A 26,549-nucleotide genomic window follows, 5' to 3' on the forward strand; every position below is an offset into this window, starting at 1 on the left:
GGGCCATGGGGAGCTGCGGGGGCCACGGGGGTCTGTGGGGAGCTATGGGGGGCCATGGGGAGCTGCGGGGAGCTATGGGGGGCCATGGGGAGCTGCGGGGGGCTATGGGGGTCTGTGGGGGGCTATGGGGGGCCATGGGGAGCTGCGGGGGCCACGGGGGTCTGTGGGGGGCTATGGGGGGCCATGGGGAGCTGCGGGGGCCACGGGGGTCTGTGGGGGGCTATGGGGGGCCATGGGGAGCTGCGGGGGCCACGGGGGCCGTGTCTTTGCCGTGTCCCAGGCCACTCCAGACCGCGCTGGGGCTCTGCGGCCGAGCGTGGCGGGCACAGGGACGGGGAGCGGGCAGGACCCCGGGGGGGTCTCGCTGCCGGGACCCCTCCGCACGCCCCCAGAGCCCCCAGCCCACCCCAGCACGCTGCAGTACGCTGCAGCTCCGGGCGTGCCTCCAGACGCCCCAGCGCGTCTCTGCCAAGGCCAGCGGAGCCCGTCCCGCGGAAGCCCCGCGGCGCCGCCGCCGTCCCCAGCCGCACGAGCTGTCGCTGCTGTCATTAGCGCTAATTGCCCGCGGCCGCCCCGGGCCCGCTCGGCCCCGCCCCGCCCTCGCGCCGCGCCTTGTACGGAGCCGGCGGCGGCCGCCAGGGGGCGGGGCGCGAGGGGCGGGCCCGAGGCGTGACGTCACCGCGGGCCGGGCCGGGCGCTGTGACGTCACCGGAGCCACGAGCCCGCCGCTTGGCCGGGGCCCGGTTGCCGTGACGTCACAGCCGGGGCCAGGCGCCTCCCGCCGTGCCCCGCGGCCGGAAGTGGCGCGCGCAGGGAGACGTGTCGGAGCGGCGGGGCCGGAGCGTGAGCGCGGGGAACCGGGGGGAGAGCGGGGCCGGGAACCGGGGGGAGAGCGGGGCACAGGGGGGCCGGGAACCGGGGGGAGAGCGGGGCACCGGGGGACCGGGGGAGAGCGGGGCACCGGGGGACCGGGAACCGGGGGGAGAGCGGGGCACCGGGGGGAGAGCAGGGCCGGGAACCGGGGGGAGAGCAGGGCACCGGGGGGAGAGCAGGGCCGGGAACCGGGGGGAGAGCGGGGCACCGGGGGGAGAGCAGGGCCGGGAACCGGGGGGAGAGCGGGGCACCGGGGGACCCGGGAACCGGGGGGAGAGCGGGGCACCGGGGGGCCCGGGCAGGGCCGGGAACCGGGGGGAGAGCGGGGCACCGGGCGGCCCGGACTGGAGCAGGAACCGAGGGGAGAGCGGGGCACCGGGGGGCCCGGACAAGGTGGTAACCGGGGCACCGGGGGGCCCGGACTGGAGCAGGAACCGAGGGGAGAGCGGGGCACCGGGGAGCCCGGACAAGGTGGTAACCGGGGCACCGGGGGGCCCGGACAAGGTGGTAACCGGGGCACCGGGGGGTCCGGACTGGAGCAGGAACCGGGGGGAGAGCGGGGCACCGGGCGGCCCGGACAAGGTGGTAACCGGGGCACCGGGGGGCCCGGGCAGGGGTGGGAGCCGGGGCACCAGGGAGCCCGGACAAGGTGGTAACCGGGGCACCGGGGAGCCCGGGCAAGGTGGTAACCGGGGCACCGGGGGCCCGGGCAGGGGCAGGCGGTGCGGGGCCGTCAGCGGGTCCCGGCGGCGGCGGGTCCCCCCGCAGGCTGCCAGCGTGCGCGGTTCCCCCCGCCCCGCAGGATGATCACGGACGTGCAGCTCGCCATCTTCGCCAACATGCTGGGCGTCTCGCTCTTCCTGCTGGTCGTCCTCTACCACTACGTGGCCGTCAACAACCCCAAGAAGCAGGAGTGAGGAGCCCGTGAGGCCCGCACCGCCATGACTCCCGCCGCCCGTCCCTCCCTCCCTCCCTCCCGAGAGGCGCGAGGCCGAGCTTCTTCCAAACCGGCTTTAACGGGAACACGATGATACGCGACAAAACCGTGTCACGTCATGAACCCCCGTCGGCCCGGGGCTGGGCTGGGAGCACGGCGGGGCCGGGCGGGGGCTCAGCGCAGGAGGAGAGGAGCTGTCGGCAGGAGATGGGCAAGGGGGGAGCGGTGCTGGGGCGCCGTGCCGGGGGACAGCGGCGCGGGCAGGGACAGGGGGGCCGCGGTGGCCTTGCCCAGGTGCTGCAGGCACGGGGCGGAGCAGGGCCGGAGGAGCCCTGCCCGCGCCGCGGCTCCCCGGTACGGCGGGGCCGGAGCCCGGGGTACAGGCCTCTGCCCCGGCGCGGGAAGGGTCCCTCGGTGCTCAGCACGGGGCCCTCCGGGCAGAGCCCTGTGGGACAGAGACCGGTGTCAGCGGGGCACAAAGCTCCTGTCGTGGCCCACAGCCCCCTGCCTGGGGTGTCTGGTCACGCAGCTCTCCCTGCCTGGCAGGGGCTCTGAGGTGAGCCCACGCTGCAGCTGGCAGCAGCACCTACCCAGGCCTTTCCGGGGCTCTCCGGGCATTCAGCTTCACGGGGAGCACCTGTGGAGGGAGGGGAAGAGGATCAGTGCCACTTTTCCCCATGGGGGATTCCCCATCTCCTGGGGAAAGGTGTGTGGGACAGAAATATCTGGCAGAGCCCCTCAGGTGGGGAGGCTCCCAGTCTTTGGGGCAGCCCCCCAAACATGTCCCCCCCAGCAGAGCCATTAGGGCAGCCCCTTGCCCAGGTCCCCTCCCTGCCGGTGCCTCTGGTACCTGCAGAGGTGCCATGTGCTGGAGCTGCTGCACGCCTCGCTGCGCCTCCCGCGCTCCGTGCCCGGTGCCCTTGGGCAGAGTCCCTGTGTGACAGAGGAGACAGAGCTCAGCCCGTGCTGGCGAGGGGCTCGGTGCCACGGCGGGGTCACCAGCTGGGCTGGAGCCGTCGTGGGGCACAGTGGCACAGCCTAGTGCCGCTGTGCCCTGCAGTGCCACGCACCCCGTGCCCCTCCCTGCCAGCTGTGCCAGGGCCAGGCTGCTCGGCACAGCCCAGCACCGAGGGGTCGCCCTGGGAGGGGCTGGGTGCTGACAGGAGGATGTGACGGGCACAGAGCTCAGTCCCAGCTCGTGCTGCCAGTGCAGCATGCCCCAGCTCCAGCCAAGCTCCTGCCTTGGTTTCCCATGGCACTGGTGTGACCATGCTGGCCAGGCTTAGCCAGGAGTGAGGAGCTGGGGGCACGGCTGTGCCCTCTGAACCAGGGTATGTCCTGGGGCATGGGACAGCTCAGCCAGGGGAGCTGGGGGAAAAGGAAGGTGTTTGGGGGCCTGGCTGCAGTGGACAGCACTGAAGGTACAGACCTGAGTTGCCTCAGGTAAGGTCTCTACCCAACCCAGTTACCTCCCCACCTCACAGAAGTGAGCTGGGGGGGCACACTGCCCGCTGGGGTGAAGCCAGGGCCAGACCCTGCAACAGGAGCCTCTGCTGGGCAGGACGGGCCGCAGCCCCTGCTGCTGGTGGAGGTACTGGCAGGTGGCAGCTGGCTTCACCTGGACTGAAACAGCACGACTGGTGCCAACCTCAGCCAGCAAAGGCCAACAGCAGCTGAGGGTGTCACTGGGGGTCTGGCAGACCCCCTCACCCCAGCATGAACACAGGTCTGGGCTCCCCAGGGTGTGGCCAGGCTGGAGTGGGACATGGGGAAGAAGGGGGAGGGTGGGACAAGACCAGGGCACCAGGGTCTCCACCCTGTGCCATGGTGCCCCCACCCTATCACACCTCCAAGCGCACTCAGCTCCTTCCCCGCTGCCTGGGGTGGCACAGCCAGCCTGAGGGCACCAGCGTGGGGCTTGGAAGGCACAGCCAGGGCTCAGAGCACCCCTGGGCCCTGATCCCCGTGCAGACCCAGTGGTGCTGACAGCGCTGGGCCCCTCGGAGGTGCAGAGTGGTGGCACTGTGGGAGAAGGTGGTGGGAGAGCTGCCAGCAGCTGCAGGCGGGGAGGTCTGGAGTGGCCAGGCAGGAAGCAGGTCCAGCTGATGCCCAGGGCAGGGGAGGAAGAGCCGGGTCCTGGTCCCAGTGCCAGGCAGCGTGAGGGTGCAGTGTCCCGTGGGGCACTCACTCTGCTGGTCACCGTGCTGCAGGAGGCCGTGCCAGGGGGCAGCACAGGAGGCAGGAGACCCCAGCCCGTCGGTCCTGGGGACACCACGGACCAGGCTCTGCCCCTGCGGGTCACACGGTCTGTTCCTGCTCACGCCCCCAACTGTCCCCAGTCCCTTCAGCCAGGGATGGGGCCAGGGGTCGCTCCGGGCGGGCCCGGCCAAAGGAACAGACGGAACAACGTGCCCATGAGAACATCAGCCTTTTATTTCCTCCCCACCATGTTCTCATGGCAGACAAGACACAGTCATGACAGAGGGCTGGGCAGCAAACCCCGAGGACAACACAACGGACACCAGAGGAACACAGAGCTCAACACAAACACGGCTTCGGGCACACAGGGAGGCACCTGCCCCCAGCTCACACCCCCAGCCCTGGGCACAGGAGGCTTTGGAGCACGGTGCCCCCAGGGCTGAGCCCCACAGTGTATGGGAGCACAGGGCTGCGGGGCTCCCCCTGCCACTGCCTGCCCCTCACGGTGACAATGCTAGCACAGGGGGCATAGCCAGTGTCTTGCCTGACTATGGCACCCCACCAGAGGGGACTCTGCATGTTGGAAACCCCCTGGTGCCCCCTGCCAGCTCACCTCACCTCACCACAGCCACAGGTCACAACCCACTGTTGCGCAGCCAGTGCCTAAAGAGGGGAAAGGCACTTTGGTGTGTCCCTGCTGGCCTCAGGAATGCTTGGGAGCAGTGGGAAGTTGAGCAAAGGTTTTCTGTGCTGGCTTCTCCAGAAGCCCCTTGGTCCCGGCACTGGAGGGGGGGCATCTCCCTGCAGCCGCAGTGCCCAGGGTCCCCCACATCCCAGTGCAGCAGCAGCAGCTCCTGCCCAGCCAGGGCTGAAGGGCTGTGGAGCAGGAGCTCAGCTGGGCTGTAAAACTGCAGGCCTTGCTGTGCAGCGTCAGCCCCGAGCCCGCTCAGGACCCTCCTGTGGGGACAGGCCCCTCACACTCACTGTTCCACACAAAGCCACTGTCACTGTGTCCGAGCCCAGGACACGCCGTGCTCCCTCAGGGCCGTGGTCCCGCACAGCAGCTGGACAGGCGGCGCAGCAGGCGTGCGAGGGGCCCCCAGCCTGGCTTACCTCTGCCCAGGGCCGGGATGCTGCCGCCACTCACGGGGCTCTGCGAGGCCGGGGGCCTGGGGCTGCCGAAGGTGAAGCTGGGGGAGGCTCGGATCCGGGGGGAGTCCTGCTGGCTGCCCCCGCTCCCACTGGTGCCGTTGCTGAAGCTCCTGGCACGGGCCAGTGCGTTGTCAGAGGCCGAGGTGGGCAGCCCGCTGGAGGGGTGAGAGAAGGGGGTCAGCCCAGCACGGTGAGGGGGCTCCCCATTGCACCCTCCACCCACCAGCAGAGCCCAGCACCGAGTGCTGAGCGGCTGCAGCACCAGCTCTGGCAGAGCCCTGGACTTCTCCTCAGGAGCTGGTGAACAGCTGGGGACGAGGATGTCACCAGGACCGTCCCTGAGAGCTGCAGACCCAGCGCTGTACATCGCTGTCCCAGCAGCGTTGTCTCAGGGTTCCCACTTCCTCACCCCCAGTCCCAAATAAAGGAATTGCTGAGTTTGGAAAAGGCCTTAGACATCATGGTGTCCAACCCTCCCCCAGCACTGCCCAGCCCACCACTGACCCATGGCCCCATGTGCCACATCCACAGGGCTTTTAAATCCTTCCAGAAATGGAGACGCCACCCCTGCCCTGGGCAGCTGTGCCAGGGAGGGACAGCCCTTCCCATGAAGGAATTGTTCCCAACATCCAGCCTGAACTCCACCTGGCACAACTCGAGGCCATTTCCCCTTGTCCTGCCCCTGTTCCTTGGGAGCAGAGCTCAACCCCCACCTGGCTCCACCCTGCTGTCAGGGAACTGTGGAGAGCAAGAGCGTCCCCTTGAGCTTCCTCTTCTTCAGGTTGAGCCTCCCAGCTCCCTCAGCCTCTCCCATCCCAGTCCAGTGCTGGACGTGATGCAGGAGAGACCTCCCAGATTACTGGGGCAGGCAAATCCCAACCAGCTCACTCTCTGCCCTTCTCTGCTGATGGCTCGGAGCAGAGGGACCGACAACTGCAGTTCCCCGAGCTGGGAAGAGCTAGGGCCAGGGCAGGTGACCCTGGCAGGTGACTCACTTGGGGACATTTATCATCTCTAAGTGCCGTTATCCTGCAGCTCCCACGCTCGCCCCAGCCAGCCCTTACGTGGAGCTCCTGGGGGGGGTCCTGGCACCTCCTCTCCTCCGCGGGCCCCCGCCGGTGCCGCGCAGCCCCCGCACGTGCCTCAGCATCCAGGCGCGCAGGTTGCCCAGGCAGGCGTGCTCCGAGAGCACGATCCGCGGCCAGGGGTTGCAGTCGGCCATGTCCAGGGCCGCCACCGCCACCGCCCGGCCCACCTGCCCGGGAGAGGGCACAGGTGAGGGGGGCACGGGGAGAGAGGGGGAAAGGGACAGTGTGCGGCACAAGGGAGAGGCACACGGTGAGAAGGGGAGCACAGGGAGAGGGGAAGCAAGGGGGACACAGAAGGAAGGATACAGTGGGGGGCACTGGAGAGAGGAGCAGTAGTGAGGGGGTCACAGGGAGAGGAAGCCACCAGGAGAAGGGGGCCACACGAGGGGAGATGAGGGCATCAGGAAGGGGGGATTCCAGGAAGAGAATGCCAGGGAGTGGGGGCACTGTGGAGAGGGGCAGCTCCCTGGAGCTTGGGACAGCAAAGCAAGTGGAGGAAAGAAGCCCCAGCCCCACATCCCAGCCCACCCTCGGGATCTCGTTCCCCCACAGGCTGCCCCGCGCCCCCGTACCTGCTCGAAGAGTTCCACGGTGTATCGGGAGGGGAAGGCGGGCGGTGGCGGGGGGCTGGCCCGGCCGTTGTCGTGGCAGGCCCCCGGGATGCTGTTCACCGAGCGCCCCGTGTTGTAGTTGCACTCCAGGGTGTAGCTGTGGGGCACGAGGGAGCCCCTGTTACCCCACAAACCCACAGCAGGGCTGGGGTTATCCCACATTATTCCCCTGGGAGAGCCACTTCAGCAGATTCAGGGCACTGGAAAGGGGGTTCCCTTGCGCCAGGAAGGGGGTCCTGCTCCAAAGGACATGGAAGTGCAGGGAAAATGGGGGGGTTTGAGGACAGCACCCTCCGATGGCAGGAACGGCCCATGCCCTGTGTGGGGATGCAGGGATGTACCAGAGATCTGCAGGATGGGAATTCGGGATGGATGTCTGAGGGTGGCACCCAAAGCGCCAAGGTCCCTGTGAGGAGACCTCTTGGTCACCTCTGGAAGGTGATGGGGAATGGGGGGGTCCTTGATGGGTACAGAAAGGGAATTATCTCCTGTCAACACCAATAATCCAGGGAGTGGGCAGCTACAGCCTTCCCCTGACCCTCAAGGTGCCTTGGAGCACTTCTTCCTGAAGGAGGAGGGATGGAGAAGTGTGGGCTAGGAGCTGCCAGCTGGGATGGCTCCCATCTGCCCCACGGCCCAGAGACAGCTGCAGGGCCAGCAGAGCAGAAAACCTGAGCAGCTCTGTCCCAGTCTGCCTGAGGGCCCACACGTGCACTGTGAGCACTCCCAGCACTTTTTGGGATGTCGCTGCTGGATCAACAACCTGGCTGCTCCAGGTCAGTCACAGAACAAAGCTCCCCAGTGACCCAAGCCCAAAGCCCACGTGTGTGTGTGTGTTCCTGTGGGGCTGCACTGGTGCTGGGCACAGCAAGCACTGAGGAAACAGAGAAACTCTGGTCTGTGGGTCTGGCTGCCTCACCCCGTGGCGTGCTCCCAGCACAGGAACAGGACAGGAATATCCCATCCCACGTGGGAGAGGGGTGGATCACAGGAATCCCCAGCTCATGGGATCACTGATGGGCTGAGGCTGGAATCTCACACACGGCCAAGGTGATGCTGTGCCCACCGCAGCCCTACTTAATTACAGCTCAGTACAGACAGGAACACCCAGGAAAGAGGAGAATTCTGCTCAGAAAGCTGTGCAAGAGCAGGGAGAAGAAGCCAGAGCACCTGCAGGAGGTGTGGGGAGGAACAGGAAGGAAAGGAGCCTGGCTGAGCCTGCATCTCAGGAACACGGCACCACCAGGCCCAGCCTCTGCTGACCCGCCCCGGGGCCACTCAGGTGTCTGTCCCACGGAACTGGTTCCCCCTTCGTCCAACACCTCCCACCCAGCACAAGCACTTAGTGCCACCAGGGTGGCCCCGGAGCTGCCCTACCTGTGGATGATGCCCAGGGCCTTGTAGATGGCCACGCGGCCGCTGCCCTCCTTGGACTGCCCGTCCCGCTTGTCCCGGGCGTACATGTTCTTCTCCGAGAAGTTGCAGCCCGTGAAGTCGAAGTGAGGGGAGTTCAGGGAGATCAGTTTGGGGAACAGCATGTTCTCCACCTGCAGAGTGCAGGGAGCAACAGGGGTGACCGGGGGCCCTTGGCTGCTCATCCTGCTCCGGTGGGACCAGTGCTGAGCGCAGGGTTGCACCGGGGCCCCCTCTGCCCTGTTTCAGGGCCTCACAAGCTCCAGCTGAACCCAGGGCATGCTGCCCACCCCCCGATGGGCTCTCCTGACAGCCAGCTGGGAGGACACCCTGCTGACCCACGCCAGCTCCCAGGGGGAATCTGAGACCTCCTGCTGCCCTGCTCACCAGACTGGAGGAGGAGAGAGAGGAGGAGGAAGAAGAAAGGAGGAGGAAGGAAGGAAAGGAGAAGAAAAGGAAGGGACTGTGACAGGGATTCCACGCCCCTCTCCCAGCAGCACTGGGACCCCTGGCAGCGGGCAGAGCAGCAGGAGGGTCCTGGTAGCCGCAGCAGCCCCGGGCTCTGGCCGTGCCCTCACCTGGTCGTTCTCGTCACTGAAGCTGTTGCCGTACATGAAGCAGCCGCGCTTGGACGCGTGGCCGTGCAGGTCCACGTAGTAGGCCAGGCCACTGTCCCGGGGTGCAATGGGCTCTGGGGGCTCAGCAGCTTCGGGGACGGGGGCTGGGGGAGGCGTCCACGGCCCCTCCTCACAGTGCTCGGTGCTGTGGCTCGATGGGAGGATCCAGGTGGCCCGCTCTGTGCTGTCTGACAGCTGGGCATCCTGGGCCAGCGTCCTGGGGCCAGCGCCAGCCAGGCAGGAGCGGGCGCCGGCACGCCAGGCGCCGGGGGAGTTGCGGAGGTTGTTGGTTTTCTCCAGCTCCGATAACGCGGCCTCCACGGCCGGGACGGGACAGTTGGGAGATTTCATGCTCAGCGGGCTGGTGCTGAGAGGGGAGACAAACGTCCTCCAGTCCGGAGAGCCGGGCAGGACGCGGCTGTGGATGTGGTGGTAGAGCAGGACGGCCTTGGCCCCGTACACGGCGGGGTGCAGCTCGGCGTCGGGGTGCAGGTACTGCCGGTTCAGGTTCACCCCGCGCGAGTCGGTCCTGCAGGGAGAGCCGAGACCTCAGCCCCTTCCAGGGCGCCCCAGCAGAGCTGAGCTCGCCTTGGAGCGCCGAGGGCTTTGGGCTCTGTCCAAAAATGGCCACAATGGCCAGAACAATGGCCAGAACAATGGCCAGAAGCTGCCAGAGCGCTGACGCTGCACAGTGTGGCGCAGTCCTGCACGATCCTCCCCAGAGACCAGCGGAGCTGGGAAGGGGCTGGAGCACCAGGAGGGGGCTGAGGGAGCTGGAAGGGCTCAGCCTGGAGAAAAGGAGGCTCAGGGGGGACCTTGTGAGTCCCTGCAGCTCCCTGACAGGAGAATGGGGCCATGTGGAGGGGTTGGGTTCTGCTTTCAGAGAGCAAGGGACAGGACCAGAGGGACCAGCCTTGAGTTGAACCAGGGAAAGTTTAGGTTGGATATTGGGAGCACTTTCTTTATGGAAAGGGCTGTCCTGCTGTAGCACTGGCTGCCCTGGGCAAGGGTAGATTCTCCATCCCTGGAGGGGTTTCAAAACCCTGTGGATGTGGCACTTGGGGACAGGGGGCACTCGTGGCCTGAGCAGTGCTGGGGATGGTTGGACTCAGTGGTCTCACAGGGCTTTTCCAACCCAAATGAATCCAGAGTTCCATGATTTTTATAAATCTTACAAAAAGCACAGAATCAGCTTTCTGAGATCCCTTCTTCAGCAAACTCACAGCCTTTGCCATATCCTTGGTGAAGGATATTTCCTCCCCATCAGTGAAGGACGCTCACCTTTTTGCTCACATCTACCAACCAACATTCCAATAAACTGCTCCTGCTTCTTCTCCTTGGGGGAATGGTTGGACTCTGCTCTCGGAGGACTTTTCCCACCCAAATGAAACACAGAGCAGGCTCCCGGGCAGGAGAGCCCGGCCACTCACCGGTAGTGGCCCCGCAGCACCCCGTCGGGGTTCAGCATGGGGATGAGCTTGAAGACAAACATGCGCCGCAGCATTTGGGCACGGGGATCCTCCTCCCGCAGGATGAAGTCCAGGAAGCCGTTGAAGACGAAGCTGGAGGGGGTTTCTCCTGGGTGGACTCTGCTGCTGAGGAAAAACACCTGGGGACAAACAGACGGGGTGAGGGGGGTGTCCTGCCTGCCCCAGGATACTGCAATAGCGAGGGGTTTTCACAGACTTTGCTGCACAAATGCTCCAGCCCTTGGGGCCACGACGCCATTCTGGTCACAGACACGGGGGTCGTGGTAAGGTGCCAACACACCACGGGGGCTGCTGGCCTCCCAGCCCAGCCCAGCCCAGCCCAGCCCAGCCCTGCTCCGAGGCTGGCATGGTCTCTCACCCTCTTTCCAGTGAAGCAGTGAGGCCGGGGCGTGCTGGTGTCCGGGAAAAGCTTGTCCAGCCGGGGCTCCCGCTTCTCCTGCATGCCATGGCACGAGGTGATGGTCAGCAGGTCCACACGCAGCTTGTCCAGAGAGTGGCAGAGCAGCTCCCGGTGGTAGTAGACCGAGTCGAGGGGGCTGTGGGTGAGAAGGGATCTCAGCCAGCCCCGGGAGCAAGGGTTGGGCTGGGAATGCTGCCCACACTCACAGCCTGAGCTCTGCGCCCCGGGAGCTGAGCAGCCCCAGCCCCACAAGGCCCCCCAGCCCCACAAGGCCCCCCAGCCCCACAAGGCCCCCCAGCCCCACAAGGCCCACTCCCACATCTGGGCTGTTTGCTGCTAGATGCCCTCGGAGCCTGCTGGGAGCACGAGCGGCCGTTCCTTCAGGGTAAGGAGGGCTGGGGTTTGCCCTGCCCAACCCCACCAGCTGTGGAAGCCGTGGGGGATCAGCTCAGGCACAGACAGACCCACAGAAGGTCAGGTCACCCCATCGGGGAGATAATGGCTCCCAGCAGGAGGGACAGGGCACTGAGGGATTCATCCCGCCAGGAGGGACTGGGCTCCAGAACAACAAGGGATCCTCTGGAATCCCGTGGGTAGCTGAGGGCGAGCTGCTGCCGCTGCTTGTGCAGAGCTGGGGCACAGAGCTGCACGGGCCAGGCAGCTACGGGGAGGGCACAGAGACTCCCCTGCTGCAGACAGAGCTTCCCCAGGGGAAAAAACCCAAGCAGGCACAGGCCGGGAAAGGTGTGAGGGCCGGGAAGGTGGGACAAAAGCCAGGAAGGAGAAGGTAGGGGGGGCACACCTGCTGGGGGACATGTGCCTGCAGTCCTGGAAGCGGCCGTCCAGCTGTGCCAGCATGTCCTGGCACTCGGTGTAGGAGAAGGGGTAGCAGAAGGCAAAGTAGGTGGTGGCCCCGCGGTGCTCCAGGAAGCGGTGCACGAAGGACAGCACGAACTGCGTCTCCACCACCTGCCACGGACAGGGCTGGGCATGGCTCAGGGGCACAGCCACCCCAGCACAGCCCCTGCTGCTCCCCGCTGGCCGCCAGCAGGCACTGGGGGTGCCCGTGGCCCTTGGCTAGCCCCGTGGCACAGCGGCTGGTGCCGCTCCTTGGCGACGCCGGGAACAAACCGGCCGCTCCACCAACCCAGCGGAACGCGGGGCTCGGCCCGGCGCGGGAAGCGAAGCGCGGCCGTGCCCCCGGGGCTGCCCCGAGCACAGCGTGCCCGAGTGCCCGGCCGCTCCCGGGAGCCCTCCCGGCTCTCACCTGGAAGCTGGGCCGCTGCCGGATGCGCTCCCAGCGCGGGCGCACGGGCAGCGTGCGCACGAAGGGGGTCATGCCCTGCGCGTACAGCCGGCTCTGCTTGTTCATGTTCAGGATGTGCAGCTTGATCAGCTTCCCCGGGGCCCCCCCGCGCACGCTGAAGTAGAACCAGGACCTGGGGAGGGGGGGGGGAGCGGCGCCGCCTCAGCCCCTGCCCGGGGGTCCCCGAGCTCTCCGGTGCCCCTGCCCGCAGCCGGCCCCGCCAAGAGGCTGCCAGAGCCCCGGCGGCGGCGGAACCGCCCCGCCCGCACCCCCTCCCAGCGCGCCCCCAGCCCCTTTTCCTCACCGCTCCCTCCTCCCGAGGCACCGACCCGGCACCGCCCGGTGCCGCCAGAGCCTGTCGGACCCCCCGAGCCCCCTCCCGGGGCACCTCTGACGGCGCCGGCTCCCCCAGCCCCACCGCCGCCCCTTCCAGCCGCAGCCCCGGCGCACCGGCCACTGCCGGGCCCCCGCCACAGCCTTTCCCGGCGAATCCCTGCGGACCCCGGCCCCCCGCCGGTACCAATCGCCCCTGCCCGGTGCCCCCGCCCAGCGGTACCTGTTGCCGTTCTCATACTCGGTGTGGGCGCAGTCGGGCCGCGTCCACACGTTGAACTCGTAGTCGGCGGCGGGGAGAGCGTTGGCGCGGGCGGCGGGGCCGCCCCCCGGCTCTGTAGGCCGCACCTGCTCTACGTGCGCCAGGTTGCCCGAGTCGAAGCGGGAGCTGAAGAGCAGACCCCCGCAGCGGATCTCCATGGCCCGGCAGGGCCGGGACCGGCATCGCCCCGGGACGGCCGCGGGACGGCCGGTACGGGCCGCCCGGCAACAGCAACGCGCGCGGCCATTGGCTGCCGCCTCGCAGCAACGTGCCCGCCCATTGGCTGGCGCCTCGGCAACGGCCGCAGCGGCACTGGGGCCGCAGCTCCTCCCGACCACGCCCCTCCCTGGCAGGGGACAGGCCACGCCTCCAATGGGGCCGACCACGCCCCTTTTGTTCTATGACCACGCCCCTTCATTGCATGGCCACGCCCCCAGAGGTGAGACCGGACATTGGGTGTGAGTGGACACTGGGGTGTGAGTGGACAGCGGGTGTGAGTGGACACGGGGTGTGAGTGGACACTGGGGTGTGAGTGGACACGGGGGTGTGAGTGGACACGGGGGTGTGAGTGGACACTGGGTGTGAGTGGACAGTGGGTGTGAGTGGACACTGGGGTGTGAGTGGACAGTGGGTGTGAGTGGACACTGGATGTGAGTGGACACTGGGTGTGACCGGACACTGGGTGTGAGTGGACACTGGGGTGTGAGTGGACACGGGGTGTGAGTGGACACTGGGTGTGAGTGGACATTGGGTGTGAGTGGACATTGGGGTGTGAGTGGACACTGGGGTGTGAGTGGACATTGGGTGTGAGTGGACACTGGGGTGTGAGTGGACATTGGGTGTGAGTGGACAGGGGTGTGAGTGGACATTGGGTGTGAGTGGACACTGGGGTGTGAGTGGACACGGGGGTGTGAGTGGACACGGGGTGTGAGTGGACAGGGGGTGTGAGTGGACACTGGGTGTGAGTGGACATTGGGGTGTGAGTGGACAGTGGGTGTGAGTGGACACGGGGTGTGAGTGGACAGGGGGTGTGAGTGGACACTGGGTGTGAGTGGACATTGGGGTGTGAGTGGACACTGGGGTGTGAGTGGACATTGGGTGTGAGTGGACACTGGGGTGTGAGTGGACATTGGGGTGTGAGTGGACAGGGGGTGTGAGTGGACAGTGGGTGTGACCGGACACAGGGGTGTGACCGGACACGGCTGTGCACACACACGTACACGGAGCTTAGGTGTGCATGGAGCACGGCCACCTGTACGTGCCCACACGTGGGTGAGCACAGAGGCACACACCGGTCCCTGCACACACACCTGTGAGAACACAGGCGCTCCCAAGCCCCGTGCACACCCACACGGGTGACACACCCACACAGGTGACACACCCACACGGGCAGAGGTGGGGGTCGAGGAATTTGCAAGAAATATAAAGCATACGGAGCGATTGTAAGGAAAAAAAAATAATAAAATAGATCAGTTCATTCATTGGTGGGAAGGGGTGGGAAGGTGAGGGGCTCCAGGTGTCCACCCCTGATCCTGTAAGCAGGCAAAACACAAGGGGATGGGGACCACCCACCCAGGGACAGCGGGACAGGGAAAGCCAAAGCAGTCACAGGGTGTGGAAAAACCTGGATGTGTGTCTCCCCAGCCCCCCCAAAAAAAAAAACCTCCCCAAAAGCCCCGATTTGACCCCAAAGTTCCTGTGGGCATGGCCCTCGGTGCCGCTGTCCCGCGTCCTGCTGCACTGCGGGTGCTGCAGAGCTCGGGGAGGCGGGGTGACCCCCGGGGAGCAGCTCAGCGCCCAGAAATCATGGCCAGGGCCCAGTTTTTGAGGGCCAGGGTTGCGTTTTGCAGGTAGATCCAGGAAGAGTAGGTGAAGCTCATCAAGTGGTCCCTCACGCACTGCCACGTCACGTCCCCGCTGGAAAAGCAAGGACAAGGGATTACGGGGGGCGGGGGGGTCAGAGCCAGGAGGGATGAATGACACGGGGGACACAGGGGCCACACCGGCCCTGGCGCCAGCACTAGGGGACACCCCCCGGCTGGCACACAACCGCAGCAGCCGCCGGGGAGCCCGGGGGGAAGGCGCGGCGGGGGCTGCTCACCTGCAGGAGTCGAGGCAGCGCTGCCAGCCCCGCTGCAGCGCCGCAGCCAGGCCCTGCAGCGGCGGCAGCAGGCAGCTGCGCAGCACGAACAGCAGCAGCTCCCGCGCGCACTCGGCCACGTGCAGCAGCGCCTCGGGCAGACGGCTCTGCAGCTGCGGGAGCAGAGACGGCGCGGGGTGAACGCCAGCCCCTCCCGGGCACACGCGGAGGCTGCGGCCAGGCCATCCCAGCCCATCCCTCCCTTCTCCAGCGCCCGTCAGCTCTGCCCACGTTCCCCAGCACTCAGCAGGCAGGGCACCCACGCTCTGTGAGACGCCCATGCCACCAAGATGCCGGCTTCTGGAGCACCAGGGAGTGTTCTGGGCCCTCTCCCTCCCGCAGTCACTGGAGACAGCTGGGGTGGGCTGGTGCCACGGGACAGACGGCATCAGAGACCTGCCGTGGGGCTGTCCCCTCCCCAGAACACCAGCACAGGGGGCTCCTGCCAGGAGCAGTGGCAAACACGACACCATCCTACTTCAGGCCTCCCCCTGAGACAGCTTTCCCGGCCCTACAAACCCCGCAGTGGCATTCCCTGTCCCCTCCAGCCCTGGGAGCCCCCGCTCACCCAGTCGCCGAGCCAGGGCAGGCTGCCATGGAGCCAGGAGAGCAGGGAGCAGCACTGCTGGGACACGGCCCGGGCCACCTCACCGCTGGTTTTCCAGAGCAGCTCCAGCTGCGGCCACAGGACGGACGCAGCCACGGAACCGTGCTGGGCCAGGCCGCGCTCCAGCCACCTGCAAGGGAGTCCTCAGATGGAGCACGGCGCCAGCGGCACCCGCAGAGCACACGGCCACGGGGCTGCCACCACGGGGCGAGCGGGGGAGAGCTCCCGTGTGAGCTCCAAGCGCTTCCAGGCAGGGCTGGGGATCAGCTCCCGGCTCCCTGCCAGGCCCTCGCTGCGCTGCCCGACAGCCTCACGCGCTGGCCCCAGCCAGCCACGCCGTGTCACGGACCTGTAGCCCTGCAGGCAGCCACGGGACACCTTCTGCCAGGCCAGCTGGGAGGCGGGCAGGACGCCGGAGGAGCGGAGCAGCCGAGCAGAAGACGAGGCTGCAAGAGACAAGAGCGTTCCTTGAGCCGTGGGGACACGCGTCCGTCTGTCCCCAGGGGCTCCGTGGGGACGCACGGCTCGGGCTGTGCTGTGGAACCCCTCGGGAGACCCTCCAGGAGGGGACAGACGGACAGAATCCCCTGAGCAGGGAGACCCTCCCAAAGGGGAACAGGCAGCCTGCCTGCAGCGCCTGCGTCCCCTGGGAGCGCCCAGCTGGACAGACGGACAGGCCCCACTGCCCACAGCAGCCACAGGACAAAGGCAGGGACACGGAGCAGCTTTACTCAGGGGAACGGCCACGGGAGGAGGATCACTTCTGAGCAAGGGGAAAAAGCCTCAAGCTTGTGACAGGGAAGGTTTAGGCCGTAAACAAAAACCAGTTTCTTCACAGAAAGGGCTGTGCAGGCTGCCCAGGGCAATGGTGGAGTTTCCACCCCACGGGAGGGTTTAAAAGCTGTGTGGATGTGGCACTTGTGGGGACGTGGGACAGGGGTGGCCTTGGCAGTGCTGGGGGATGCCTGATGCTCCCAGAGGATTTGTGCAACCGGGATTATTCCAGGAGTCCCCAGCGTACCCTGGAAGGAGCCGTGTGTGTGCACGTCGTGCAGGAAGAAGCCGGCGGCGACGACCAGCAGGACGAGCAGCAGCCGTGACCAGGGGAAGCCCCGGCCCTTCATCTTGCACAGCAGCTCCTGGCGGGGAGGACGAGGCCCTGTCACTGTCACCGACACCGGGGAGGCCCCAGCACAGCCGTGCTGCCCCCCCCCGGCTTCCCAGCCGGGACAGAGACATCTGCTGACAGCTGGAGGGGTTGGACGGGGACCAGCACATCTGTCCCCAGCGTGTCCTGCGTGCGTGCCCGCAGCAGGAGGGGCCAACCGAGCCCCAGCACGGAGCTGAGATGTGGCCCCGGGTGCTGCCGGGCAGCGCCTGCCCCTCCTGTCCCTCACCTTGCAGGCGGCGTCACAGGCGGCCACATCCCGGTCCCCTCTGGCCCCCCTGGCTGCCAGCTCCTCATTTGTCACTTTGAAGGAGCGAACTGTTTCCTGCAGTGACTGCTGCACCTTGGGGACGCAGCAGCTGTGTCAGGACCCCCCCGGTCCCCACAGAGCAGCAGGAGGGCAAGCGCAGGTCCCACGGGGACACTGCCAGCCCAGGGAGCTCTCCAGCAGCACGGGGACCCCCTCCCAGCCCACAGCTCACCCCTACCTTCTTGCTGCTGCTCTCCCAGGACTCCAGGAGGTGGTTCAGCAGCAAACTGGGGGGGGAAGGAGAACACGGGGCTTGGTCAGGAGCTCCCAGAAGGAATTTAGGTGTGCCAAAGGTTCTGTAGGTGAGCACTGGCCCCCCCTTGGAGCCACAGTCTGGACTGACCTGGACTGAGCGAGGTGTTTGGTGTAGAGCTGCCTCCAGACGCTGAAGCTCAGTGGGTCCAGGCTCAGGCACTGGCTCATGGAGGTCAGAAGCTGGGCAGGGGGCACAGCAGGGGTGACCCTCTGCCCAGCACACCAGACACCCCCACACGTGCCACAGCCAGCCAGCTCCTGAGGCACCGAGCGCAGCTGCAGCACCCCTGCCCACAGAGCGGGGTGGCACTGGATGGTCTCCGAGGGCCCTTCCCACCCAAACCACGCCAGGATTTGCTGGCTCCTATCCCCTGGGAGCAGGCAGCACGGCCCCTGCGCTGCCATCACCACCCTCCTGACGGCACACGTCCGTCCTGGCACGGCTCCACGGACCACCAAACAGCTCCATGGACCACCAAACGGCTCCATGGACTACCAAACGGCTCCATGGACCACCAAACGGCTCCATGGATCACCAAAGGGCTCCGTGGATCACCAAATGGCTCCAGGGACCGCCAAAGGGCTCCATGGACCACCAAACGGCTCCATGGACTACCAAACGGCTCCATGGACCACCAAATGGCTCCAGGGACCGCCAAAGGGCTCCGTGGACCACCAAAAGGCTCTGTGGACCACCAAAGGGCTCTGTGGACCGCCAAAGGGCTCCGTGGACCACCAAAGGGCTACGTGGACCACCAAAGGGCTCCGTGGACCACCAAAGGGTTCTACGGACCGCCAAAGGGCTCCAGGGACCGCCAAAGGGCTCCGTGGACCACCAAAGGGCTCCACGGACCACCAAAGGGCTCCAGGGACCGCCAAAGGGCTCCAGGGACCACCAAAGGGCTCCAGGGACCACCAAAGGGCTCCAGGGACCACCAAAGGGTTCCACGGACCGCCAAAGGGCTCCAGGGACCACCAAAGGGCTCCGTGGACCACCAAAGGGCTCCGTGGACCACCAAATGGCTCCGTGGACCACCAAAGGGCTCCAGGGACCGCCAAAGGGCTCCAGGGACTGCCAAAGGGCTCCAGGGACCACCAAAGGGCTCCACGGACCACCAAAGGGTTCCACGGACCACCAAAGGGCTCCGTGGACCACCAAAGGGCTCCGTGGACTGCCAAAGGCAGTCGTGGACCGCCAAAGGCAGCCGTGCCCCTGCCGGGCTCACCTCCTCCTTCATGGCCGGCGGGCAGGCGGGCGTGGCGCGGGACAGGAAGGAGGGGAAGTAGGTGTGCAGGGCCGCCTCGGGCCGGGCGCCCAGGGCCAGCACCTTCAGGCGGGGGTAGAGGCGCCGCAGCTGCTCCTGCAGGCTGGGGGAGAGCGAGAGGCTGCCGGGGGCCAGCGGGCACCAGGCTGGCACCGGGGGGCACCGCGGGCCCGGCGTGTGGCACGGGCGTGCCAGGGTGGATCAGCGCACCTGGGGGACAGCGAGTTGTTGGGCATGAAGGCGAAGTCCAGGAGGGGGAAGAAGTCCTTGGGGCCGATCATGCCGAAGCCTTTGGTGAGGTTGGGGTGCATCCTGCAGAAGGGAACCGTGAGCTAGCGGGGTGTGGCAAGGGCAGCGCGGGCCCTGGTAGCCGTGAGGACACAGGGGTCACTCACATCAGGAGCCGGTCCAGGTAGGAAACGGCGTACGGCGAGAGGGACTTGATGCCGAGCACCGGGAGCATGACGCCGAGCCACACTGCAGGGAGAGGAGGGAGGGCTCTGGCTGGGCTGTGCCTGCGCTGGGGCAGGCAGGCAGGTCCCTTGGGAAGGGCCTCAGCCCTCAGCAGCACGCTCCCTGTCCTTCCAGCGGGACGGCTCCTCTCGGCACCCCGCCATTCCCCCGTCCCGGCTGGGGGACGCACTGCAGACCTCAGGGATCCCTCCCAACCTCTTCCCAGCCCACAAGCAGCACCAGCAGCAGGCGTGGGGGTGATCCCAGGCAGCCCCAGGAGGGGATCCCACGCCGCTGCTGGCGGCTCTCACCTTTCAGGCCCTCCTGGAGGTCAGGGAAGCCGGCCTGGCCCAGCGCCCAGAGCACGGTCAGGCACTTCGCCGGCCGGTTCTGGTGGGGAGCGCAGCACCTCCAGGTACTGCGGCAGGACAGGACACCTCAGCTGGGGAAAGGGCAACCCAGCCCAGCCCAACCAAGCCTGGAGCCCTGGGACCAGCAGCGCCCAGCCCCCAGCCCCTGCAAGGGACCCACAGCTCCAGGTGAGGCCAGGAGCCATTCTGGGGCAACAGAGGGAACCCCAAACCCAGCTCTGGGGGTGCAGGGGAAACCCCAAACCCAGCTCTGGGGGTGCAGGGGAAACCCCAAACCCAGCTCTGGGGGTGCGGGGGGACAGGAGAAACCCAAAACCCAGCTCTGGGGGTGCAGGGCGACAGGGGAAACCCCAAACCCAGCTCTGGGGGTGCAGGGGAAACCCCAAACCCAGCTCTGGGGGTGCAGGGGGACAGGGAAAGCCCCAAACCCAGCTCTGGGGGTGCAGGGGAAGCCCCAAACCCAGCTCTGGGGGTGCAAGGGGACAGGAGAAACCCCAAACCCAGCTCTGGGGGTGCAGAGGGACAGGGGAAGCCCCAAATCCAGCTCTGGGGGTGCAGGGGAAACCCCAAACCCAGATCTGGGGGTGCAGGGGAAACCCCAAACCCAGCTCTGGGGGTGCAGGGCTGCTGGGCAGGGCAGGCAGAACCCACTGGGGACACCAGTCTCTCCCAGGGGCGGGTGGAGAGGTACAAGGGCTTTGTGCAGTGGGATGCAGGAGCAGCCCCCCAGGTTTAGAGCAGCCACAAACGTGGCTCAGCCCAGCTCACCTTGCCCAGGTTGGCGGTGGCAATCCGGGGCCTGTACAGGAGAAGGGCCTGGATGCAGATCCTGTAGCCGTGCAGCGACTCCCCTGGAACGGAGGTGGGGGAGGTCCTGCTCAGCCACGGCCCCCGTGGAGGAATTACAAAGAGGCAACGAGGAGCAGACACCAGAGGGGGGACAGGGAGCCCCGGGGGTGCTGACCTTGGGCCTTGTCCAGCTCCTGCAGCATGGTGTAGATGCAGTGGTCAAAGAAGAGCTCCAGGAAATCCGACGCCTTTGCCAGCAGGGAGCGGATGATGTTCCTCAGCTCCTTGCTCACCAGGCAGTACGGGTAGTCTGGGGTGGCACGAGAGAGGGAAGAGTTTAGTGAGACCCTGCTCTGGAGAGCTCCAGCAGAGCTGGAGGAACTGACCCAGTGTGAGGCAGGGAGTGCCTCATCCTCATCCTCATCCCAGCCTGGCAGCCCTGGCCTCCTCCCCAGGGACTCCGTGTCAGAGGCAGCTAACCCTGCCCTAAGGGACGGCTTCCCATGGAATGCTGACGCTGTGGGATGGACAGGACGCTTTGTTCCCCTCCCCCTTGCCACCCGAAATGACACGTTCTCAGCGTGACCAGGCAGGAAAGGGAAATCCTGCCTCAACATCCCTCCAGCACTGAGGGCGGACAGCTGAGAGCGAGCTCCCAAACCCCAGAGCTCAGGGATATCCCTGCGCACAAGGGGTGGCTGGGGAAGCCCCCAGCTTGCCAGCTGAATGGGCAATGTCACTGTGCTTGTGGCTAAGAGGAAGCAGGTCAGGGGGGACAGCCCAGAGCCGAGCAAATCCTCCCCGCTTTGGTCACAAAGGACCACAGGGGCAGCAGCACACGGACCGTGGGGGTGCTGGCTCAGCACGGGGTCGCTCCGGGGTGCCTGCAGCTTGTAGTTGAGGTACCCAGCCAGGTCCTTCACCCACACTGAGGGGTTCTCGGGGAACACACTCCGGCTCTTCTGCAGCTCCTTCTGCAGATCCACCAGGTCCAGCTGCAAGTGACAGACACACAAACTCAACCAGGATGAACAGACCCGGGCAAAAAGCACAGGGGAGGAGAAAGGTTCACTCTGACTCCTAAGGGGCCACGGAGGGAAATGCTTCCACCTCTATCCCACATGGAAAAGCCCTGCTGCCAGAGCTCCAGAGCATTGCCCGGGGCAGCTGGCCCCCAGCCAGTGAGCCCGTCAGCCCGAACCAAGGACTTGCTCACGGCTGCAGCCTGGCAAGCACAGGCCCACGGTGACCCCAGCCACGGCTGGCCCGCACTCCACACCCAGAGTCCTCCAGGGAGGAAACAGCCACGAGCGACCGAAGCCACCTGACCAACAAAACCAGGTGTGCAGCAGCAGCAGCTCCCACCCCTCTCCTCCGCTGCCACCCAGACACGTCCATCCCCTGCTTTTGCACCTGGATGCTCTGCGGGGCCGCTCCGTCAGGGCTCGCCGCAAGGCTCGGACCCCGTGAGAGCTCCCAGCGGGCGGATTCCCACTGCCACACTCTGCCAGGGGCCCTTGGGCACCTTGCCTCAGCCCCGCCTCGTGAGAGGAATGCCACACAAACCAGCTGGTGCCACGGCAGGAAACGAAACCTGTCCCTAAAGCCCCATCCGTGAGGTGACAGGGCCACGCCGTGTGTGTCCCCGCTGAGCTCTGGCTGCCCTGGGGAACGCGGGAATGCCACACAGTCCTGCAGGAGCTGCATCTGGAGAGCCACTGGAAGGATGCAGAGAATCCCCAGCCGGCGCAGAGAGGGAACCCCCTCGCCTGGGGGGAGTGGAGGCCCCAGGGCATGAGGGGACAGGGACAAGCCGAGCAGCCCGGGGACACCACCCGGAGCCAGCCTGCCTCGGCCGCTTCTGGAACCCTCCGTGCTCAGGCACGACCAGGACAGGCGGGACAGACGCAGAGAGGTTCTGCAGAGCCGGCCAGAGCACGCAGGAGCGACTGCCAGGGCCCCGCCAGCGGCACGGGCAGGAGGCTCCAGCCACCACCAGGCTGCCTGGGGGCTCCTCCCAGACACGGCGGTGACTCGGGGGACCGGGAACCCCCCTGCAGCCGCCTCCCGCCGCTCCGGCTCCCGCCTCCAGCACGGCTGAAGCGTGAGGCTGAAGCGGGACGGGGCCTGCCCTGCACGGCTCCCGGCACCCGCGGCAGCAGCGGGAACGGCGGCCCGGCGCTCCCGGCGCTCCGCGGGGACCCGGCCGGGCACACTCACGGCTCTCAAGGCTTCCTCCAGCGAGCGGCACCGGCCCGGCTGGGCCCCAGCGTCGCTCCCCGACGGCTTCTTCCCGCTCTTCCCGGCGTGCTGCTTCCGCGGCGGCGGCTCGGCGGCCGGGGGCACCTGCTCCTTGTTCTGCTTGCGCAGCGGCCGCTCGAAGCCCAGCTGGAAGATGGTGCTGGAGGTGGCGATGGGCGCTGGGCAGAGCACAGGGCAGCGGTGACACGGGGGACGCGAGGGGACGGCCACGGCCGTGGGGCGCACGGAGCGCCCCGCACGCTGCCCGCCGTGCGCACGGGCCCGGGCCGGTGCACGGCGCCCCCGCGGCCTAACACAGACCCCGCTGCGCCGCCGCCGCCGAGCCCCGAGGAGCCCGCCCGGCCCCGGCGGCCGCTCCGGGACCGGCGGGGCCGCCGGAGAACCCCACGCGAGCCGGCAGCTACACCCGCCTCTCCCCGGGACCCGCCGCGGACCTCCGGCCGCGCCACGCAAGGGCCCCGGTCCCCCACACACAGCGCCGCCCGAGCCACGGCACCTCGGCCCGCCGCACCGGCGGCCCGCGGGCGCCGACACTCACCGGGCAGCGGCAGAGCGCGGCCGGCGTTGGCCTCTCCCAGGGCGCGGCGGCTGCCGGCGCCGCCCGCGGGCCCCCGCCGGCCTTTGCGGACCACCTCCCAGCGGCCGGGACCGGCGCCGGCCGTGCCCGGGCCCGGGGCCGCTCTCGCCGCCGCCATCGAGACCCGGAGCGCCACGGGCGGCGCCGGGGCGGGGCCAGGGCGCGTGCGCGCGCCGCCGCCGCCGATTGGCTGCGCCCGGGGACTCGCGCCGCTCGTGCCGGCTGCCACGTCCCCGCCCCGCCTCGCCGGGAGGCGTGACCGGGAACGGCACGGCCCCGCCCCCCGCGGGGCGGGACCAGCGCGCACCGCCTCCCCCGAGACCCCGCCCACAGAGCGGCCTCTATGAGGCGAAACAGGCGGGGCTTGAGGGAGGAGCTAGGCTGGTGACGCAGACGAAGGGGGCGTGTCCACGCTCCTCGCGCCAACGCGGGCAGAACGGCCCCGAGCCGGCAGGGGCGGAGCTTTGCCAGCAGGCAGGGCGTGTCCATGCAGATGAGCGTGCGGCGCGCGGCATGCCGGGCCCCAGCCCGCGCCAAGCCCGCGCTGCCCTGGCGCGTCCGCGGGCGCTGCGCGGGCCGGGCCGTGCGGGCCGGGCCGTGCGGGCCGGGCGGGAGCGGGGCCGGGCGGGAGCGGGGCCGGGGCGGGGCCGGGCGTGTGTTTGCGGGGCGTGGGGCGGGCGGGCGGTGCGGGCGGGGCGGCGCGGGAGTCATACTTACCTGGCAGGGGAGACACCATGATCAGGCAGGTGGTTTTCCCAGGGCGAGGCTCATCCCTTGCACTCCGGGTGTGCTGACCCCTGCGATTTCCCCAAATGCGGGAAACTCGACTGCATAATTTGTGGTAGTGGGGGACTGCGTTCGCGCTCTCCCCTGGTTTTCGCTGGTCAAAGAAAGGCTTCGTTTATCCCGCTGCTGAGCCGATATTTCACGAATTCCCCCTAGCCCGGCCCGTGCTGTGCTAACTCTGCCCCAGGCACTGCCCGGCCAGCGGCACCGGCACCTCGCCCCTTCCCCGGCGGGGACACCGGGGGACACCGCGGTGCTCCCCTGCTCCCGCCTAGGACACGCCGGGATCATCCGCTCTCCCTCCCTGTAGGGATCCGCTGGCCATTTCCTGCGTCTCCTGGCCGCCCGTGGATCCCCGGCTGTTCCCGAGCCTCTCTGCCCTCCGAGCCTTGCTGAGGGTCCCGGGCCACTTGGGGCCACCTGCCCGATCCCACCGGCCGTTGAGCCCTTATCGGTTTCCCCGGCCCGATTCGGTGCCAGGCGCTCCAACCTCGGCCCCTAGATCATCGCGGTGGAGCGGCTGGTGAAGGGCAAGTTCCAGGACAATTTTGAGTTCATCCAGTGGTTCAAGAAATTCTTTGACGCCAACTACGACGGCAAGGAGTACAACCCGCTGCTGGCGCGGCAGGGCCAGGACGTCGCGCCCCCCCCTAACCCAGGTGATCACATCTACAACAAACCCAAGAAACCCATTGGCACCGCAGGTAATGTCCGGGGCCCCCCAGCGAGCGCTGCCCCCCGCCCTCTGCACCCCGTGGCGCGCCGGCCGTGGCCGGGCGTCCCCCCGACCCCTGCCTGCGCCCCGCTCTGCTGCCTGCCTGCCTGCCTGCGCCGGGAGGGCTGGGCGGGTCTGCAGGGACACCGGCACGGCGGAGCGCGGCGATCCCGGCGGCCTCCGCCTGCCTGCTCAGCCCGGGCGGGGGCGGTTCGTCGCCCCGGGGCCCCCCTGGCTGCCATCCCCCCCGTGCCGTGCAGCTCCCGTGGGCGCTGGGGGCTCCCTGTGCTGGCCCGGTGGGAGCTGCCGGGGTCTGGGGCCTCCTCAGATCCCGTGCCGAACCCCAAACGAGCCACGAAGCACCCTTAGAGGGCCCGGGGGCGAGACTTGCCAGGGGAAACTGAGGCAGGGGGGGAGGCTGAAGTTGGGAGAGCCCGGAGCCGTGGCTGTGCACAGGGTATCTGCCTGCCCTTGCTGCCCACCGCTGCCCCCCACTCAACGTGCGGGCAGCCCCCCCAGCCGGCATTAACCCATTGGTGGCCGTGTGCTGTCAAGTCCCCCAGAGGACCTCCCCCACGGGCCCCAAGAACACCCCGAACCCAGCCCGCCTCGGCAACGTGCCCAGCGGCATCCTACGGAAAAACTCGCCTGCCGCCCGCAACGGCGGCACCGAGGCTGACGCGCAGATCCTGGAGCTCAACCAGCAGGTGGGGAGGGGGTCCCTGCCGGGGGGCTGGGGGGCGCCGCGGGGCTGGGGGGGCCGAAGGTTGCGGCCGTTTCCCTGTCCCGCAGCTGATGGACCTGAAGCTGACGGTGGACGGGCTGGAGAAGGAGCGGGATTTCTACTTCAGCAAACTGCGGGACATTGAGCTCATCTGCCAGGAGCACGAGAACGAGAACAGCCCCATCATCACCGGCATCGTCAGCGTCCTCTATGCCACGGAGGTGAGGGCCGGGCACCTCGGGACGGCCCCGGAGCCGCTGGGACTTCCCTGGGCGGGGAGGGGCTCCCTTCCCCCCCCCCCCTCAAGTTGTCCCGGCCTCGTTCACTCCGTGCGCTGCCGGGAGGGGTTTGGGCTTTGCCAAAGCCTCCCGCCGTGCCAGGCGGAGCTTGGTGTGCCCGCCGGTGCCACCCGTGCGCCGACGGCGGCCGCGGTTCCCCGCAGGAGGGCTTTGCCCCACCGGAGGACGACGAGCTGGAGGAGCAGCCGCCAGAGGACCAGGACGAGTACTAGCCCCGGCCCGCGCCCGCGCCCCCCGCGCCGCCCCCACCACAGACACGGGAGGTCCGAGCCCGCGCCTCGCCCCGCACTGTCACACGCCGCGGCGGTCTCCGGCAGCGCCAGGGGGAAGCCACCATCTCCATACCCAGCCGGCATCCCCGGGCGAGGAGCGCGGCCGCGCCGGGGGGCCGGGGCCGGGCAGGGCTCAGGCGCCGTGCCGGGGCCCGGCCCGCGCCGCCCCCTCCCCATATTTATTTCTGTTGTCCCCCGGGTGCGAGCGAGCGCCGCGTCCGCCCCGGTGTCCTGCGTGCCCACGGCGAGAGTGAGAGGGAAGGCCGCGGCCTCGGGGCCCGGCCCGGGGGGCCGAGCACTGCTCACCTTGCTGGGAGCCCCCGGGACCCCCGTGGCAGAGCGAGCGCCGGCCCGGCAGCCTGTCGGGGCGGGAGGCCACGGAGCCGAGGAGGGAGATGTCGGTTCGGGCTCCCGGGAAGGAGGAAAGGAAAGCCCAGCCCGGCGCGGCCGCGGCAGCGGGGGGCACCTGCAGCCACGGGGGTCCCGGAGAGGGGGCCTGTCCCCGCCAGGGCACGGAACGGCAGCGGGCCCTCTCCTCTCGCCTGTGGCCCCCGCGGGGCCGGGGCTGGGCTGGGTCACCGCGAGGGCTCGCGGCGCCCGCCCGCCCCGGCTGCCACGTCCCCGTCGCATCGCTTGTCTGCTCCATCGCTCCGGTCGCAACGCTGCATCCGTGTTCGGTTTTATTTAAATAAACTCGTGTGGTAACACTGCGTGCTGCCCGTGCTGGGGGCCGCTGCAAGCTCTGGGACTCGGACCCTCGCAGGAGGCCGGCAAGCTGGAGCGGAGCCGGGTGCAGGCTCGGGGAGCGCAGCGTGTGAGGAGGGCCGGGACGGGAAATTGGGTGTCGGGTTTGGTTAGAGATTCACGCGGCTTGG

General features: G+C 68.1%; 4 protein-coding genes and 1 non-coding gene across 5 annotated transcripts; 3 read left to right on the top strand and 2 right to left on the bottom strand.

Annotated features, from left to right (window-relative positions):
• Nucleotides 1-734: 734 nt before the first annotated feature.
• Nucleotides 735-1,916, top strand: OST4 (oligosaccharyltransferase complex subunit 4, non-catalytic). The gene is made up of 2 exons (XM_054002145.1): nucleotides 735-843; nucleotides 1,676-1,916. Exon 2 carries the CDS (start codon nucleotides 1,677-1,679, stop codon nucleotides 1,788-1,790), a length of 114 nt encoding a protein of 37 aa, XP_053858120.1. The 5' UTR covers nucleotides 735-843; nucleotide 1,676; the 3' UTR covers nucleotides 1,791-1,916.
• AGBL5 (AGBL carboxypeptidase 5) lies at nucleotides 1,871-12,926 on the bottom strand. The gene is made up of 13 exons (XM_054002144.1): nucleotides 12,643-12,926; nucleotides 12,048-12,219; nucleotides 11,583-11,749; nucleotides 10,739-10,916; nucleotides 10,321-10,499; nucleotides 8,852-9,419; nucleotides 8,238-8,407; nucleotides 6,822-6,957; nucleotides 6,226-6,416; nucleotides 5,123-5,316; nucleotides 2,661-2,743; nucleotides 2,401-2,447; nucleotides 1,871-2,255 (listed from the first exon to the last, which is right to left on the bottom strand). The coding sequence occupies exons 1-13, from the start codon at nucleotides 12,837-12,839 to the stop codon at nucleotides 1,985-1,987; spliced, it is 2,553 nt and encodes an 850-aa protein (XP_053858119.1). The 5' UTR covers nucleotides 12,840-12,926; the 3' UTR covers nucleotides 1,871-1,984.
• Nucleotides 12,927-14,141: 1,215 nt separating this feature from the next.
• TMEM214 (transmembrane protein 214) lies at nucleotides 14,142-22,996 on the bottom strand. The gene is given in 18 exon segments (XM_054002154.1): nucleotides 14,142-14,598; nucleotides 14,783-14,934; nucleotides 15,390-15,558; nucleotides 15,778-15,874; nucleotides 16,450-16,567; nucleotides 16,826-16,939; nucleotides 17,085-17,133; nucleotides 17,250-17,341; nucleotides 18,388-18,529; nucleotides 18,637-18,738; nucleotides 18,822-18,903; nucleotides 19,191-19,275; nucleotides 19,277-19,297; nucleotides 20,019-20,101; nucleotides 20,215-20,349; nucleotides 20,884-21,034; nucleotides 22,260-22,459; nucleotides 22,840-22,996. Coding segments are annotated over 18 exon segments (2,076 nt in total). The 3' UTR covers nucleotides 14,142-14,471.
• A 369-nt stretch (nucleotides 22,997-23,365) lies between these two features.
• LOC128821142 (microtubule-associated protein RP/EB family member 3-like) lies at nucleotides 23,366-26,384 on the top strand. Its single transcript, XM_054002075.1, has 5 exons — nucleotides 23,366-23,461; nucleotides 24,167-24,368; nucleotides 24,935-25,086; nucleotides 25,172-25,324; nucleotides 25,546-26,384. The coding sequence occupies exons 1-5, from the start codon at nucleotides 23,366-23,368 to the stop codon at nucleotides 25,612-25,614; spliced, it is 672 nt and encodes a 223-aa protein (XP_053858050.1). The 3' UTR covers nucleotides 25,615-26,384.
• Nucleotides 23,588-23,751, top strand: LOC128821191 (U1 spliceosomal RNA). Its single transcript, XR_008441029.1, has one exon. It is a non-coding gene; the product is annotated as a U1 spliceosomal RNA (small nuclear RNA).
• Nucleotides 26,385-26,549: the final 165 nt, after the last annotated feature.

Source organism: Vidua macroura, chromosome 35 (assembly GCF_024509145.1).
Source record: "Vidua macroura isolate BioBank_ID:100142 chromosome 35, ASM2450914v1, whole genome shotgun sequence".
Taxonomy (NCBI): Eukaryota; Metazoa; Chordata; class Aves; order Passeriformes; family Viduidae; genus Vidua; species Vidua macroura.

Excerpts from the sequence above, each read along its gene's own strand:
- OST4 (XM_054002145.1), top strand. The coding sequence starts at position 1,677 with ATGATCACGGACGTGCAGCTCGCCATCTTCGCCAACATGCTGGGCGTC.
- AGBL5 (XM_054002144.1), bottom strand. The coding sequence starts at position 12,839 with ATGGAGATCCGCTGCGGGGGTCTGCTCTTCAGCTCCCGCTTCGACTCG. Across the intron at positions 11,750-12,047 it reads GGCAGCGGCCCAGCTTCCAG|GTGGTGGAGACGCAGTTCGT; the intron begins GTGAGAGCCGGG and ends TGTCCGTGGCAG. Across the intron at positions 6,417-6,821 it reads CCGTGGAACTCTTCGAGCAG|GTGGGCCGGGCGGTGGCGGT; the intron begins GTACGGGGGCGC and ends TCTCCCGGGCAG.
- LOC128821142 (XM_054002075.1), top strand. The coding sequence starts at position 23,366 with ATGCAGATGAGCGTGCGGCGCGCGGCATGCCGGGCCCCAGCCCGCGCC. Across the intron at positions 23,462-24,166 it reads GGCGCTGCGCGGGCCGGGCC|ATCATCGCGGTGGAGCGGCT; the intron begins GTGCGGGCCGGG and ends CTCGGCCCCTAG. Across the intron at positions 25,087-25,171 it reads TCCTGGAGCTCAACCAGCAG|CTGATGGACCTGAAGCTGAC; the intron begins GTGGGGAGGGGG and ends CCTGTCCCGCAG.